The sequence below is a fragment of the Lampris incognitus genome, chromosome 13, assembly GCF_029633865.1.
Source record: "Lampris incognitus isolate fLamInc1 chromosome 13, fLamInc1.hap2, whole genome shotgun sequence".
NCBI lineage: Eukaryota > Metazoa > Chordata > Actinopteri > Lampriformes > Lampridae > Lampris > Lampris incognitus.
This window is the reverse complement of record NC_079223.1, coordinates 43,194,902-43,214,094: the sequence shown is the minus strand read 5'-3', so window position 1 is coordinate 43,214,094 and position 19,193 is coordinate 43,194,902. Positions and strand designations below refer to the sequence as shown.

Genomic DNA, 19,193 nt, shown 5'->3' with positions numbered 1-19,193 from the left:
GCACACTAAGAGTTCATAGTCAACTGTTTTTTTGTTTTTTGTTTTTTTTACTCTAATAATTGAAATGGTTGCCCCCTTGATTAAATAAATGTATGTTGTGAACATCAGCAATATCTGCTAATATCTTTTATTCACTGTAGAAATTAAGAATTTAATAATGATTGTAAACTATTAATAAGACACGTTAGTCCCTAGCTAACGGGTCTGACCCTTTAGCCGAGCGGTTAGTGATGTCGCCTTGTGGTGCAGTACACCCCGTATCGAATCCCGCACCGGGCAAGAAAATAACCCGTTACATGATTAATAATGAAACACACGCCAACATGTAGCCACACGGTCGCCAAGTCGCAGGTTCGGTGACCCTTTTTGCATGTCATTAACCCCCCCCCCTCCATTTCCTGTCTACCTCTCCACTGCCACTGCCTAATAAAAAGGTAAAATCATATATTCAAAAAAAAGAACATGTCAATAAGGGGAGTACTGGCGTTTATTTTTTCCACTTCAAGCACTGATAATGGCCAAGATCAGAGCTTAAAAGTAAAGCTAGCGAAATTACCCTGAAAATAGCCAAGTGCTCGTCTGGTTAATATCCCTGAATGAAAATGAAAGACTAGATATACTTTTATTACCAATAAAGCTTTTGATTAGCAAAGCACAATATGAAAACAAATAACTAGATACAATAATTTATTTAGAAAATGAAATTGCTCAAATATTAGGAAAAGAGAATAACACAAATCCTGTAAATCAGTGCAAATTACAAGATTATTCTAATGCAATATAAAAGCAACTAACTAGAATATGTTCAAGAATATTAACAAACCAGCAAGTGTAAAATGACAAAATAAATACAAATAATATAAACAAAAACAATTAAAACGTCAAGTTTTGAACAAATAACAAACATTTTAGAAACTGGATCTCAGTAAAGGCAATTCTGTGTTCTTATGTGATAGTCTGTGAGGGATGTGTTCATGATGTTCTTCAGAATTTCTGTTTCCTAGATTTTTTTGATGCAAAGTCATCAATGTCATCGTATGACAGCCCCCTGTCTGTGGAAGAAGAAAAAAAACACCCCACTGGGGCTTCCTGGTGGTTAGGGGGCCCACTGCAGTTGCAAGTAGGCAAAAATGGCCCTGCCCAGATATACTAATAAGAAATGCTTTCTTGGATATGCTCACACACAATCACAGCACGTGCGCACCTGTGCATGCACACACGCATGCACGCGCATGTACCCCCCCACCCCACACAAATTCAAAGGGTGAAACGGCATTGAGGAAGTAAGTTGTCCCCAGTATTAACCTGCAAGATGTATGTGTCTATACTGACCCTTATGGGGGGGGGGGCAGTTTATGTGAGACTTATCTGCTTATCTGCTAATGACTGTAGAGTTTTACCACTCCCAATAAGGGAGTTTGAGATTAAGAACTTGTACTTAAGAGGTTTTATATATTGTTAATGTTGTTTTGATATGTGTAGGTTTGGGGACTCGTACCCTAGGTTCAGATAGTTCGGGACAGACTGATATTTTTATATGCTTCTTTGATAGCGTTTGGATGAAGGTGGGAGTAGGGGAGGACTGCTTAATCCAAGGCTGCAAAGATTCAGTAGCGAACGGGAGGAAGCCAAAGGAAACTGCAAAAATCTACCATTTCAATGTAGGATAACATTGATAAAGGGGAAAAGGGGGAAGAAGTTGTCTTTTGTACATGGAATGTGAATGGCGTTAATGAACCAGTGAAAAGGGGCAAGGTGCTATCCCATTTAAAAGCATTACAAGCAGATGTGACTTGATTACAGGAAACCCATCTGAAAAATGATGCCCACAGCAAACTTGGGTATAGATGGATAAACCAAATATATCATTCCAAATTTTTGGTGAAAGCAAGAGGGGCAGCCATACTGATCTGGAAGGGAGTTCTTTTCTAACATAATTCTGCAATACTGGATAAGGACAGGAGGTATGTTATGGTTACGGGGGAAATGCACTCCACTCCTGTGACACTGTTGAATATATATGAGCCAAATTATGATGATCCAGAATTTTTTAGGAAGGTTTAAGTTTTAATACCAGATGATATCAAACACTAATTTAATCACTGGGGATGATTTTAACTTGTTGTCAGACCCATATTTAGACAGGTCTTTTACTTAGAAGATACCATATTCTCATGCAAGTAATCTTATAAAAGCATATATGGATAATATGAATTTATGTGATGTACAGAGGAGCATAAATCTGACAGGGAAGGAATACTCGTTTCATTCTAGGGTGCATAATGTTTACTCTAGGATTGATTACTTTCTGGTAGATGGGAAAATGTCATTGCCACTTATCCATAATACAAAATATCATAATTTTATCTCAGATCACTGTCCTGTCTTTTTCAATGAAAAGATGTGATTCAATTGGAGCGCAAAGAAATTTGAGATTTGACCCTCAACTTTTTAATAATCCAAAGTTCTGTGAGTACCTAGAATCAAAAATTACATTGATAATGAAACCTCTCATACAATACTATGGGAAACCTTTAAAGTGTATGTGAGGGGATGTGTAATTTCATTTCAGTCCTCTCAGAAAAAGCATGACGAAGCTGAAAAATTAGAATTAGAAAAGCAAATAAGCAAAATGGATGCAGAGAATGCTCAACAACCTCCACAGAAAAATACAAAATTTAATCACTCAAGTATAAGCTCAGTCAAATGCTATCTATGAGAATTAGTAGAGCCTTTACTTTTAAAAAGCAGAAATATTTTGAGTTCAAAGAGAAGCCACATACTGGCAAAGCAGATACATAAAATAGAAACTGACCAGACCATCCACAAAATAAAATTTGAAAATGGTCATCTCCAAACCTCACATAAAGACATAAATGATAGATTCCGACAATTTTATGAGGGGTTATATACATCTTGGCCAAATGCTTATCCAAAGGATATGCAAGAATTTCTAGGTACATGTAAATTGCCGGCGCTGAATCAGTATGACCGCAGTGCCTTAAATGCTGAAATTACATGTGAAGAAATAATAAAATCAATTGGTCCACTGAAAAATGGGAAAAGTCCGGGTCCAGATGGATTAGGAAATCAGATATACAAGAAATTTAATGGCCGATTAGCCCCCATCTACTTAGAATGTATAAAAAAAGCATATAAAGACAGTATATCTTGAGGCCCAGCAATTCATTTTTGCCCACTGAGTGGACATAGCATTTTTGCTCATGTCTCTCATACTATACATGCCACTGTATTCAGTCCTGTTTTCCCTAAAAGAGGACAACTGTGCCTTTAGAATGACATCACATGTGGGTGGGGGGGGGGTTGTCCACTACATTGGACATGTTGTAAAATTTGAACAAAATCAAGTTTTAACATGTTTTTCTTTGTAATGTGGGTTTTACCACCCCAACACTTAATTTATGTACAAAAATTAGAAATTAAAAAGCTTTATTTTTCCTGGGTCTCAGGCTACTGCCACAAACATTGAATGAAGCTATTATTACCCTAATTCCAAAGAAAGGCAACGTTTTAGAGGAAGTAGATTCTTAGAGACCTATCTCTAATGAACACGGATCAAAAAATCTTGGCAAAAACGCTAGCTAGAAGACTCAGTCTACTAATGGGTAAAATTGTGCATACAGAGCAAATGGGTTTTGTCCCTGGAAGGAGTTCTTTTTCCAACTTAAGTCGCCTTTTCAATATCAGGCACCCCTCTAGAATTCCGAAAGACTTCATAATACCGTGTCTAGGTGCTGAATAGACATTTTATCAGGGTAGAATGGCCATACCTCTATGCAGTCCTGGGAAAGTTTCAGATGAGTGACGAGTTCATCTCTTGGGTCAAATTACTGTACAGCAATCCTACTGCTAGGATACTCACAAATCAGACACTGTCTGCCCAATTTGGGCTTTACAGAGGCACAAGGAAGGGGTGTGTACTTAGCCCTTTACTGTTTGCTTTAGCTCTGGAGCGGCTTACAGAGAGTATTCGGTGTCATCCTAATATTAGGCATGGATATAATACGGAGTGTACAGTTAATAAGATATCCTTGTAGCCAGGTGATATTTTGTTTCTATGTATTCCAACCTCAAATCACCATCCCACCAATTTTAACTGTAATTGAGTTATTTGGCACCTTTTCTGGATATAGAGTCAATTAGGGTAAAAGTGGATTGATGCCAATAAGAATGGATGATCATGATTGGCTTAAATTTCTCAGAAAATTTCACTCATCTGGGAATTGTGATTACTAAAAAATATGGCTCTCTATTTAAATTTTCTTTCCCTACTAGACAAACTTAAAGATAACATTCAGTTCTGTAGAAGACTTCCAATTGCATCACTGGGCAGGGTATATACAATTAAGACAGCTTTTCTTCCTCAATTGCTTTATCTCTTTCAAAATATACCAATATTCCCCACCAAATCCTTTTTAAAAGGCTAGATAATAATTCATCCCTTTGTACTGAATTATAAATCTCACAGAAAAAAAAAGAAAAAACACCTCTAAGAAAGGTCACATGGAGGACTTGCACTACCTAATTTTATAAATTATTACTGGGCTGCAGGCATCTGTTCCATTGCATCTTGGTTAGACGATACTACTTTGCTGTCTAGCAGGCTGGAGACAGAGCAGGAGGATTGCCTGCCATATTCTATTGGTGCAGTCATTTTATCTCCAGTTCCTCTTAGCAAAATATGCTACAAACATAACCCCATAATACATAACACAATAAGGATCTGGACGCAGCTATCAAAACATTTCAAACTCAGAACAATCTCTTTCTTGTTGCCAATATCAGCAAATCCTTTTTCCCCCATCCAGTTTAGATGGGGCCTTTAAAATGTGGAAATAACTGGGGAATGTAATATTGGAGACCTGTAAGAAGGAACATTTGCATCTTTCCATCAGCTTCAACAGAGATACAGTTTGCCAAAAAATCAGTTTTTCAGATTCCTTCAAGTCAGAAATTACGTAAAATTACATCTCCCCCAGTTTAAGAATGCAGGGCCAAATACGTTGGATGAATGCTTAAAAGGGTGTGCGGGGTCAGATCATATAATATCCCGTTCATATGATACATTACAAGACATAAACCACCCAACCACAACCACCATAAAAGCAGAATGGGAAAAAGAATTGGGTACTCAGATACAAAATAACATATGGGGGATATAGTCCTACATGTTAGATTACTGCAATGCACTTTGCTCTTGCTTCACACAACAAAAGCTCAATAGATTTCATCTGATTCAAAATGCTTCAGCCAGACTCATAACCAGGTCCAACAGGAGAGACCACATCACAGCGGTTTTAAATTTACTTCCTAGGCTCCCAGTCTGTTTTAGAATGGATTTTGAACTTTTAATGATAACTTTTAAGGCTCGTAGAGGGTTAGCTCTAGAATATACTATAGCTGACCTTCTGACCTCCGACGAGCCTGAATGCAACCTGAGATCCTCTGGTAGGGCATTGCTAGCCATTCCTCGGTCAAACCAAAGGTGACCGGGCCTTTACTGTTTGGGCCCCTCAGTTGTGGAAAGATCTGCCAGAGGAGATAAGGGCAGATAATACTTTGTCTTCTCTTAAGTCTCTTTTAAAAACTCACTATTTTAGACTTACTTATTTTCTTGTTTCTTTTATTGATTTTATTGTCTGTAATTTTTGGTAACTCTCATTGTATTTTATCTTGTATTATGTCTTTTTTTTACTGTTTGTTTGCTTTTACTGTTTGTTTTATTATTTGTTATTTTTTGTTATTTTGTTGGATTTTATCTTAATATTTTAACCGTTTGCTTATTGCTTTTTAATTGTTTATGAAGTGCTTTGTTTTGAAAAACCCTAATAAATAAAGGTATTATTGTTATCAGTCCATTCCATATTATTCATTCATATCATCTTGAATGATATCACTCATATCAGTCAATGGCACCAGGGATGGCAGCCTCAGTACAGCACTCTCTAGTACTTTTTTTGTTTTTGTTTATTCTCTGTGTGTCTGGTCGTTCAAAACCGATTACTTTCACTAGAGAAGAAGTGTTTAATATTTGGCAGTTAACTTCAAATTGTTTTTCACCAGTTTTCACAAACACGGAAAGTTTTTTGGAGGTCTTAGGAGGAACAGTGGCTCTCTGAGACATGGAGGCAATGCAGATGGGGGAAGTGCACTGGTGAGGCTCTGAGAGTGGGGATTTCAATCTGCACTCCCAGCGATTCACCTGGTGAATCTTCGCTCCATGCCCCACAAAATGGACAAGCTGTTTCTCCTCAACAGGACAGACAAGGACTTTGCACGTTCTGCTGCCCTTTGTTTCACTGAAACCTGGCTCAGTGAATCCATCCCCAACAGTGGATTACATCTGCCAGGCTTCTGCCTACAGCGAGCGGATTGCATGATGGCACTATCGGGAAAGCGAAGGGCAGAGGAATTTGTTTCTATATAAATGAAGGTTGGGTGGCACGGTGGTGCAGTGGTTAGTGCAGTCGCCTCACAGCAATAAGGTCCTGGGTTCAAGCCCCGGGGTAGTCCAACCTTGGGGGTTGTCCCAGGTTGTCCTTTGTGTAGACTTTGCATGTTCTGCATGGGTTTCCTCCGGGGGCTCCAGTTTCCTATCACAGACCAAAGACACGTAGGCCAGGTGAATCGGCCACACTAAATTGTTCCTAGGTATGAATGTGTGTGTGTGTGTGTGTGTGTGTGTGTGTGTGTGTGTGTGTGTGTGTGTGTGTGTGAATGTTGGCCCTGTGTGATGGCCTGGCGGCCTACCCAGGGTATCTCCCCGCCTGCTGCCCACTGACTGCTGGATAGGCTCCAGCATCCCTGTGACCCTGAGAGCAGGATAAGCAGTTTGGATAATGGATGGATGGATGGATGGATAAACAAAGGTTGGTGTATGGATGTCATAGTGTTAAGCAAATACTGCAGCCTGAACTTGGAGTCATTGTTCATTAATGACTCCAACCGTTTTAGTCACTGTGGGGGTTTTCCTCCTTCATCCTGGTCGGTGTTTACATTTCACCCCAGGCCAGCGTGAATGGTGCACTGCAAACTCTGGTCAACCAGATTACTGGCTGGGAAGAAAAACATACAGACTCACTTTTCATAATCCTTGGGAACTTTACCAGAGCAAAATTAAACCACGAACTACCAAAATACAGACAGCATATTAATTGTCCCACCAGGGAAAATAACACATTGGACCACTGCTACACACTTCTTAAAGATGCATGTCGCTCTGTCCCCCAGGCAGCTTTGGGGCACTCTGATCACTGCTTGGTTCATCTTATTTCAGCCCACAGGCAGACACTAAAATCTGCAAAGCCTGTGGTTAAAACAGTGGCCCAGCAAAGCAAAGTAGGAACTGCAAGACCTTTTTGACTGCACCAACTGGAGTGTGTTTGAAGCTACAACGGGCAACCTGGATGAACTAACTGACAGCTTTTGTGAAGACGTGTGTTCCTAACAAGACCTTCTGCACATAGAATAACAAGCCATGGTTCACAGCCAAACTAAGACAACATCGGCAGGCCAAGCAGGATGCCTACAGCTGTTGGGATAGAGCCCTGTACAAGCACGCCAGAAATTCACTGACCAAAGAGATCAGAGTGGCTAAAAGAAGCTACACTGAAAAGCTGGAAAACAGGTTTTCAGCCAATAACCCCGTGTCAGTGTGGAGGGTCCTGCAAGGCATCACAAACTATAGAAGACCATGTTGAGGCAAAGACCTGGCTGATGACCTGAATGTCTTCTACTGCAGATTTGAGAGAGACAAATTCACACCCCTCACCCACTCCAGCCCAATGACAACAGCCCCCATCACACCTCTGGCAATCCCCCCTACTCTCTCCCCTGATACTCAGGCTGCACTTAAACATGTTGAGGATGTGAGCTGGCTTATCCAGACACAGAAGACAAGGAAAGCACTGGGTCTAGACAGTGTCCCCCTATCCTGTCTTAAAGCCTGTGCTGACCAACTGGCTCCAATCTTCATGCAGATCTTCAACAGATCCCTGGAGCTGTGTGAAGTCCCCTCCTGCTTCAAATGCCCCACCATCATCCCGGTCCCAAAGAAACCCTCCATCGCAGGACTGGAAGGCTACAGGCCTGTCACTCTGATGTCTGTGGTCATGAAGACTTTCGAACAACTTGTGTTGGCCCACCTGAATAATCTCACAGGACACCTGCTGGACCCCCTAAAGTTTGCCTACTGGGTAAACGGGTCAGTGGATGATGCAGCCAACATGGGACTGCAACTACATCCTGCAACACCTTGACTGCCCAATGTCATATGCAAGGATCCTGTTTGTGGACTTCAGCTTGGCATTCAACACCATCATTCCAGAAATCCTCTCCTCCAAACTCTCCCAGCTCACTGTATCCCCCACCATCTGTCAGTGGATCACAAGCTTCCTGACAGGCAGGAAACAGCAGGTGATGCAAGGGAAAGAAACTTCTGATATATGGACAGTCAGCACTGGTGCTGCCCAGGGATGTGTCCTCTCCCTACTGCTCTTCTCCCTCTACACCACTGCACTGCCAAGGACCCAGCTGTTAAACTACTGAAATTTGCAGATGACACTATAGCCATCAGACTCATCCAGGATGGCAACAAGTCTGCATATCAGTGGGAGGTTGAGCAGCTGGTGCTCTAGTGTAGTCAGAACAACTTGGGGCTGATATGCTCATGACTGTGTAGATGACAGTGGACTTTAGGAGACACCCCTCAGCACTGCTCCCACTCACAATATCCAACAGTGGAGACCTTCAAGTGTCCGGGAATCACCATTACCAAAGACCTGAAATGGGAAATCAACACCACCTCCATCCTCAAAAAGGCCCAGCAGATTATGTTCTTTTGCGGCAAATTGAAGAATTTTGGTCCGCCACAGGAACTGCTGAGCCAGTTCTACACTGCAGTCATATAATCTGTCCTGTGCACATTCGTCACGGTTTGGTTTGGAGCAGCAACAAATCAGGATAGGAACAGACCACAGCGAACAGTAAGCACAGCAGAAAAAAATCATTGGTACTCCCCTGCCCACCCTGCAGGACTTGTATACTTCTAAAGCCCAGAAACAGGCAGGCAGAATTAGCACAGACCCCCCTCACACACACACACCCAGGTCACAGTCTGTTTGAACTCCTACCCTCTGGCAAGCGCTACAGGCTACAGAGCAATGGACGCCAAAACCACCAGACATAGGAACAGTTTTTTCCCACAGGCCATTTCTCTCATGAACACTTAACAGTATGGTGCAATAATGGGCACTTATTATGTAAATATGACACTTTGTAAACGGCCCCTTCTGGTCAAGTTGTCTCCCCTGCATATCTGTGATGTGCACTACCTCTTTAAACCAGACGCGCAATACAAATGTTTGTGCAATACAAATGTACAATTGTAAATACACATACAACTGGTGTATACTGGTTACAAATTATAGCCATTATTGTTGTGGTTGCAAAATAAGTGTATAATATAGTATGTAGTTGTGAGGTGGATGGTAGGTGAACATATAGTGTATACTTCTGGTACATAAGATACTATAGTGTAATATAGTGGGAGTATATAGCATTGTATAGGGGCATGATGGGTTGTGGAGTTGTGGTATGGTATATGGTATAGTGTATGAACAATATAGTATATAACCAGTATGGTATAGTATATGGGCATAGGTTGTTGATTACTCAACCATAACAAAACTCTATAGTATCAACATACCTGTTGTGCATGCATGCTTGCCTCCAATGCCCTGTTGTTGTTCAATTTATTTCTTCTGTTTTTTCCTTTTTTGTTTGTTGTTTTGTTTTGTTTTGTTTGTCTGTGTGAGTGATGTCTGCAAGTGCTGGTAGCTGCTGTGTACCAGAGTCAAATTCCTTGTGTGCATAGCACATTTGGCCAATAATTTTTTTTCTAATTCTGATTCTGATAAATGCATGTCACTATTTATTACAGTTTAAAATCATACATAGATTACATTATTCGAAGGTAAAATTAGGAAAATTACATAAATATTTCCAGAAGTCTCTCCTTTGTGAGAAAATTGCAACTCGGAGGAAGGTAATTTACTTGATAGCTATGCTCTTTGGCCCAAAATTCAAGGTTACTGGCTTGATATCGTCACCTTTTTGTCAAAGACATTGAGTGTTCACATAGACCCAGACCCAATTTTAATAATTCTGGCGGTATCTAAAGATGTAAGGAAACTAAAACTGGCACAATAACACTTTGTGGCACATGGACTTATCACTGCAAAAAAACAGAAAAGAAACTTATCCTTTTATTTTGGGGGGAAAAAACAAAAGAAATCCCAACATTGAAACTATGGCTCACAGAACTGATGGACACACTTCACCTCATGAGAATCCGATTTATCGCTAAAGGCAAGTTAAAATATTTTGAGAATATTTGGCAACCTTAAGTCTCTCATCTCGTTGAAGGAACCAAATCTTAACTGCGGTCCGGGATGGGGATGGGGTAGATAAGGGGAGAGTGTGAGGCTGATCATGGGTTAGTGGTGTTGTGTTTTTCTTTGATATGTATGTAAGGTCATTTTGCAGGTTAAGTTGTACAAGTGTTGGTATTATTGTTACTATTATAATTATTGTGTTTTTTGTGTGTCTTATGTTTTTGGACATTATCTTTGTTTATATGGAATAGAAGCGTGGCAACACCGTGTTTTGTTATCTTGAAAATTATGCTTCATTATAGAAATCTTTGAAACAAACTCGGTAGGTCACCTATCAAGTGTGAAAATCCTGTGAGGATTTTGGCACGTGAACCATCCGCCATCTTGCAGCTAATTTCATCCTACAGTGACAGCACGGCTTAGCCACTCTTTTAGCTTACCATTTCGTTACATTCAACTTATCACATCTTTGAACTGCAGCTGCATTTGGCTGCATACGACTCAGACACGTTAGCCCCTAGCTAACGGATCTGACCCTTTAGCCGAGCGGTTAGTGATGTCGCCTTGTGGTGCAGTACACCCGTATCGAATCCCGCACCGGGCAAGAAAATAACCGGTTACACATGTGTTATTATTACTGTGTTATTATGTTTATGACGTTTTAGGTAAAATATATACTATATTGTAACGTGTATGGATAAGTAGACACGCTGGCCGCTGGCTGGCGGGTCTGACCCTTTAGTCGAGCGGTTAGCGATTTCTCCTGCGGTGCGGGCGATACGGGTTCGCTTCCCGGCCGCGGCAGTTCCTGTGGTTGCGTTGTCCCCCGAATTCGCTACAATATATTAAGACAAACATTTGACTAATTGATGCTAGATGGGAACTGTACGTAACTTTTCCGACTTACATACAAATTCGACATAAGAACAGGCGCAAAAACAGAACTCGTTCATAACCCGGGGACTACCTGTATAGTCACATTCTCACATCAAGGGTACTTTTCATAAGTCCCGATATCTGCATAGGAAGTAACACATACACAACTTCTGTGATAGGTTTTGTGCATACGCTAACTTTATACACCGGGTCCCTGCTCTTATTTGGCTCTGGAATGACTGCTTTGCTTAGCTGGCAAGGAGTGTTGTATTCCTATGAGCTCAAATTTGTGCCACATTTCTGCACATGAAAAGCGATATACTATATCAACCAATCAGCGATAAGAGGAGGCAATCTCTGATTGGTTGGCTTGCTCCCCAGTCAGATCGTTAGGTAGAACAGGTACCCTCAGCCAACTCACTTCAGTTCAATCGAGGCAGACAAATTACAGCTTAGATGAAAGTAGTGATGAATTTTACAAGCTAAGTCTACCACTGCTACTACTTTCGGCTACTCCCGTTAGGGGTCACCACAGCGGATCATCGGACATATCAGACTCAGCTTTTACAAGCTAAGTCTGATATGTCCTAATAGGCCAACATATGGGCAGCATTTTTAAACCAGCTGTCTGCTTCTTCTTCAACCTGTTCTAAGGAGCAATCTGACTGGAGAATAAGCAAGCCAATCACAAATTACCTTCTCTATCTCTGATTGGCTGTAATTGTAACACTGCACTGTGTGGACCATGCGCTTTGAGAGCGCACTGAGCAGGGATGTTGAGAGAGGGCAAGTCAGACATTAGGTGGGTTTCCATCAACCTGTTTGAATTCGCAAATAAGAAAACCTGTTTAAAAAAAAAAAACAATGCCTTGATATCGTGGAGCAGTTGGCATATCGATAAAGAGAAAATGCGATGAAGGGTGATGGAAACAGACTTTTAATAAATGATGACATGAAATGTCACGTTTTCCAAAGCTGGTTAGGGAAATGCCTCTACACAATCTTACAAATGCTTGTTGCATCAGCGTCCCCAGACATATGGTGGACTTAATTGCAGTGCAATAAGTAAACTCGGCACAATTAATAAGCCATTGTGTGCCCTCTTCACTGTCTTAGGGTAGCATATGTAGTAGTGATGTACAACTGATAAAGACTTGTTACAACCTCTCACAACAGCGAGTAAGTCTACATGTCATCTCTTTATTTTGTTTGGCTGACGGTCTTTTAATTATGAAGAAGAAGAAAGCCTTTATTGTCACTGTATAGAATACAACGAAATTAAGAACGCTGCTCCTGATCGTTGCATTAAAGACACAGCAAAACAAAACAAAACAAAAACAACCACATCCAAAGGAATTGAATCAAGTGCAACTGGACTTGCTATATATCCGTGAAGACGTTTCGCCTCTCATCCAAGAGGCTTCATCAGTTCGTGCCTTTCTGACTAGACCAAGCTAGTTTGACTGGCTGGTGAGGAAACTCAGATATTTATCCTATTTGGAGTCAGTATGTACTGGACTACAACTACTGGACCTTTGCCTGAACACTACATATTTCCAATTCAGGGGCCAGTTTTACAGACAGAAACACGGCTGTGCAACGGGCTCACCAGTATCTCCCATTGTTGCCAACTTATATATGAAAGAGGTAGAACACAGGGCCCTGAACTCCTTCAGAGGAACACCTCCAAGCCACTGGTTCAGATATGTGGACGACACATGGGTCAAAATCCAAATACAAGAGGTGCAAGCGTTTACCAAACACATCAACTCAGTGGACAAGAACATTAAGTTCACAAGGGAAGAAGTAAAGAACAACAGTTTGCCCTTCTTGGACTGTGACGTCCACATTGGGGAAGACAGGAGCTTCCACATTGGGGTTTACAGGAAACATACACACACAGACCAATATCTGCTTTTCGACTCACACCACCCTCTGGAACACAAACTGGGCGTCATCAGAACTCTGCAACACAGAGCTGACAATGTGCCAAGCAGCACTCAGGCCTAATGGGAAGAACACAAACACCTGAGGGGAGTTTTAAAAACCTGCGGCTACCCCAGTTGGACCTTTGTGAAAACTGCAACATGTTCCAAAAAGACCAACCGGGTGAGCGACGAGGAGAAAAGGAACAGAAGGAATAACATAGTCATCCCGTATGTTTCTGGGGTCTCCGAGAAACTTTGGAGAATTTTCAACAAATACCGCATCCCGGTATACTTCAAACCCAGCAACACACTCCGACAAAGACTGGTCATCCCAAAGACCTTGTACCACACACCCAAAAAAGCAATCTGGTGTATGCTGTACAATGCAATGAGGATTGCACTGACCTATACATAGGAGAAACCAAACAACCACTTCACAAACGGATGACCCAACACAGAAGGCCAAAGTCCTCAGGACAAGACTCAGCAGTTTATCTACACCTAAAGGAGAAGACAGCAACGTACACATTTTGGACAGGGAAGATAGATGGTTTGAAAGAGGAGGAGGAGGTCTGCGACACCACCTATCTCCCACTTACAATGCCGTCCTTTCATCTCTACCCAGGAGACTCAAGAAGCCTAGCCTCCAAGAACAACAGTCAGTCACTAACGGCTCCAGCGACTCTAATGACCACTGAATGGAGCACTAACGAAGTCGAAACTAACACCCCCAACGACCGTTGCTGCTTAACATCGGATCACGAAGAGCCATGCACATCAATAGCTCTGATAATGACGGGCATGGCTAAACATTGGAACACAAAAGAGCCACGCATATCAATACCTCTGATAACGATGGGCGTTGCTTAACATCGGAACACAAAGAGCCATGGACATCAATAGCTCTGATAATGACTCCAAAGAGGATAAATATCTGAGTTTCATCACCAGTCAGTCAGACTAGCTTGGTCTAGTCAGAAAGGCACGAACTGATGAAGCCTCTTGGATGAGAGGCGAAACGTCTTCACAGATATATACCAAGTCCAGTTGCACTTGATTCAATTCCTTTGGATAACCATGACCTGGATGAATGAGAACATTCACAGACAAAAACAACCACAATATCTAAACAATCACAGTCAAAAACAGAGGTTCTAAAATAATGAATAATTATGAACAGGATAAATAAGTAAATACAGTGTGATTTTGTATTTGAATGAATATACTTATTACAGTAGAATAACTGTGAATATTGCTCGAGAATGAATGTAATTGCACTGGTATGAATGCATGGTTTGCCCTAGAAAGACAGTCAACATATTGCACATGAGGGGTTATTCAGTGCTTATTGGAGTTCAGTGTACTTATGGCCAAGAAGAAAGAAACAGTTTCTAAATCTGGTGGTCTGTACTTTGATGGTCCTGTAGTGCCTGCCTGAGGGAATCAAGTCAAACGTTATGGAATATTGTTCCCCCTGCTACAGAATAGTCATATGACAGTAGTTGATGGAAACGTGCTGATTTACATTTCCTTTTGCCAACTTTTTGGCAGTTTTCTTAAAAACTGTAAAGTTTAGATAGAAACATAACTGATATGTACACAGGAGAAGGAAATGGAGTCACAAAGTCAGAATGTGGCTATTAACAGACATGCACATCAAATTTAATTGGGTACAAAATTGATTTTCCTTTACTCATAATTAATTACTCTTTGTGTGACAATGCATTTCTCTACAAAATTAAGCTTTTGCATGTGCAACCAAAATCTTTGTGTGCTCAAAATATCTCCTCACCTGCAGAGAAACGTGGCACAAATATAACCCCATATATTTCTCCTTTGGGCTTGGCACTGCGACCTGTCAGCCCTGCCAAAAGAGTACTAACCATGTGTTGTTTTAGACACTGATTTGATTTTGGATGCTGATTTTGGACTTGGGAGCTGTAAAGTATTATTTTCAGCGGGATGGTGCCTCCATGATGTGTGTGGATGAGCAAAGAGGCCTGAGAGATGCTGGGTCTGGTAGGGAAGCTACTATTACCAGTTCTCAGGTGAGGAAGGGTCTGGAATCACTCATCCTGACAGCCACATCTGGCACTGCTTTCTTTGTCCTGCTGCCCTTAACCCTGCCCCTGCATACACAACTCCAAACTTAAATACAGCAGGAAGGCGTTATAATAGTAGCTTTTATGATAATATCCATTGGTAGATATTAATGAAATTGAGAACAGACAGTTTATTTGGGAGCAAACAAATGAAACAAGTTCTGTGCCCAATGAAATCACAGTTATCACTCTCAATTTTGTCCCCCCTCCTCGATCTCCTTCCACTCCATTGATATTGTGTTCTTCATATTCTGCAAACAGAATGAATGCCAGGTGTGCTGTAAGAAGCAGCTTCCATGTTCTATCTATTTGCTTAATGGATTAGACATAAACCTGCTCTATGTGAAACAAAGTCTTACACTAAGGCAATGGTTTACGAGGATTGTTCCCTGGTTAAGAATACTCCAACACTGGCTTCACACCAGACACCCCCACCTGCATCCTAACCAGATCTGTTGTCTTTCTGCACACCATGTTGGTTAGTGCTATCATTTAAGTGAGGTCGGCTGGTGCCATATTTATGGTGCAGGGCACATTGTAGCAAGAACAGATCTGCAGACAGTTCTCATCTGTTTCCTGTTGGCCCTATTGGAAGCAAGGGCCAGAGGTCAGGGTAATATTTATGTTTATGGCGTGGCTCCAAAGAGATCTTATTTTAGAATAAGAACCTGGGGTATTTGAGAGCAGTCTGGATTAAGAGTTGCACATGAAAACATAAACACTTTCATGCATGGCTAAACACAGGCCCATTCCCCTATGAATGCACATTATGCAGGCACACTACAACGGTGCGTCATCCGCAAACACACACATGCACACACAAAGCACTTGTCATTTGGTTTTATTGCAAACACAATCATGTTGCAGAAAATTTCTCTCTCTCTCTCTCTCTCTCTCTCTCTCTCTCTCTCTCTCTCTCTCTCTCTCACACACACATACAGTCATACATAAATCAAATACCTTAGAGTTGTTCAGAGTGTGTATGAGGATTAGCAGCATGGCCTCTTCAATCCGGAGCAGGTTAGAGCTGCTTACAATGAGACTGCAGCGTTCGGCTCGAGACAGCAGTCATAAATGTGAGCAAACAGTCAGCTGTAAAAAACAGATCAAATCCATGCTCCCTGCTTTGAAGACAGCATCTCCACAGGAGTCCATGATGGGAATATCAGTCTTATCTGGATTCTTACTGACAGACGCTTGAGGACAGAAAATCCGTTGAAATGTGTCCAGATGAGCACACAAAGACACACACACACACACACACACACACACACACACACACTTACACCTGCACACACTCACTCACTCACTCACTCACTCACTCAGTGTTAAGAGACTGGCATGCAACCCCTGAGCTCTAACGAGAGCAGGGAACGGTAGGGAGTCTGTAGCTGTTGAGAAACCTCAGCTCCCTTTGCCGATTGTGTTGTTTTTCAGTGACGTATTAGTGCTCTAAAGCTTCATGTGTCATTCACAAACTAGCATGCTGGGGAAAATATTGAATGTCAAAAATGTTTTTCCTCCTCGGTTCAGGGTCACACGGGATGGTGTACATGTTGGAATTCACACTGCAAGTACATTTCTGTGGTTGCTCTCAGGGTGGAGGGGGCGATTCCAATTTCATCACATCCATCCATCTATTAGCTGTACCTGCAAAGCTAATTCAGGCTCACGGAGAATTTCTACATAGCGGTCGATAAATGTTTTCTGCCACTGAACCAATCCATGAGAATTTCAGCATTTCGGTTTTGTTTTGTTTTTTATTTCATGTTGGCCTGTCCAGGGTGACTCCCCGCCTGCCGCCCAATGACTGCTGGGATAGGCGCCAGCATCCCCGCAACCCTGAGAACAGGCTAAGCGGTTTGGATAATGGGTGGATGGATGTTCTATTACTTACTAATTCATGCGCACTCACCCGCAGTCCTACTGATAAACAGACAAAGCATATGACATTAGCTCAATATAACTTTAACATTTTAGCGAAATAGAGCATGATCGTCAAATTGTCCTTCTGACTCTCCTCTATTTTCATGGGGGCGGCATGGCTCAGGAGGTAGAGTGGGTCGTCTAGTAATCAGAAGGTTCCTTGTTTGATCCCCTGCTCCTCCAGAGAGTGTGTCAGAGTGTCCTTGAGCAAGACACTGAACCCCTCCCAACTGCTCCTGATGATCAGGTTGGCACCTTGCATGGCAGACATCAGTGTACGGATGTGTGTGTGACTGGGTAAATGTGAGTCATACGCTGTAAAGCGCTTTGGATGGTCGGTAGACTAGAAAAGCGCTTAAGCAGCCCATTTGCCAGTTTGACTCAGAGAGGAGTTTGAGTAGGGTCCGTTAAAAAAGGAAAGAAGAAGAGAAAAGAACTGTAGGTTGTAGCTCTTTAGACTCCTTTTGGTCATAAATGGAGACAGCAGCTGGTTGTTTACATACCGATTTTTACCCCAAAGAAAAGACAACCAGTTCCCCTCTTCTCGTTTTTTGGGTCAAGCCCAGTTGAGGCAATACATTCCTGATGTTTAGTTGTCAGTTAGGTGTCTGTTTTTGATAAGCACTCAGTTGGAGAGGATGACGGTTTGTTGTTAAAATTGAAACCTGATGTAGCACTATGTAGGTGTTAAAAAAGACGGCCCCTCAAACAGGGTAAAACAAATTTGGTGACAGATTGTACCACGTTGCTGTCCGTTGTATCGGACAAAGCAACAGTTACAAAAAACATGAGTTTTTATCCAAAAGGGCATGAAACTGTTTGTCTTCATTAAAACGTGGAGGGAACTAGAGGGTTAAATATGGAGGTGTCCTTACAATATTGTTAAAGTGTACCAAAGCCAAGAATCAAATCATAGCTTATACAGGTAAGTGACTTATCTGGCAAGTATGTTCACATGTTTGCAAGTCATCATGTTCACACAATGGCAAGTCATCATGTGAACATGATGACTTGCCAGATGGGTGAAAAGAGAAGAATCAAAGTTACAACTGCTTTGTGGGTTTCTCCCAGCCAGGTCTTTAGACAAACTGTACAACTTCGCCGAATGTGCCGGTCTCCACCTGATTCTGGGACTCAACGCACTGCACAGGAACCCAGACAACACCTGGAACTCCTCCTCCACTCTTAACCTGTTGAAGTACAGCGCCGGCAAGAAGTACAACATCTCCTGGGAGCTCGGCAATGGTCAGTACACCACTACTACCCAAACTACTGCTACCCACATCACTACTACCTGCACTACTGCTACCCACACTACTGATACCCACACCACTCCCACCTAGACTACTGCTACTCACACTATTGCTACCCACATTTCTGCTACCCAAACCACTACTACCCACACTATTGCTACCCACACTACTGCTACCCACACTACTACTACCCGCACTACTGCTACCCACAATTGCTACCCACAATACTACTACCTGCACTACTGCTACCTACGCCACTGCTACCCACTGTTAACCACCAGGGATGTACTGGGAAAGAAATTCAGCCCTAGACTTACCTGCGGGGACCGTGGGAGGTGGGGGGGGGGATCAGGTAGGTGAGGGCTGATCACATATGTACAGTATATAGTATATGCGACAGTCAGTTACAGCTTTCTAATCCAGCAGCTGGATTAGAAAAACTTTTTTTTTATTTAATCTTTAAAATAATCCCTATTTGTAAAAATTGTATCGGTAGTCGGATTCAGTCTTTTTTTACTTTTTTTTTTTTTTTGTATCTTGATAACATGTCTGTGAATGTTCTCATTCATCCAGGTCATGGTTATCCAAAGGAGTTGAATCAAGTGCAACTGGACTTGGTATATATCCGTGAAAACGTTTCGCCTCTCATCCAAGAGGCTTCCTCAGTTCGTGTCTTTCTGACTAGACCAAGCT

General features: G+C 41.8%; 1 protein-coding gene across 1 annotated transcript in view; it reads left to right on the top strand.

The window, feature by feature from the left end:
- hpse2 (heparanase 2) overlaps positions 1 to 19,193 on the top strand; it is a 158,142-nt gene that overhangs the window by 77,601 nt on the left and 61,348 nt on the right. The window contains exon 4 of the mRNA XM_056292020.1: positions 18,319 to 18,492. Within this exon, the coding sequence (XP_056147995.1) occupies positions 18,319 to 18,492 (174 nt within the window). The remainder of the gene's footprint in view (positions 1 to 18,318; positions 18,493 to 19,193) is intronic.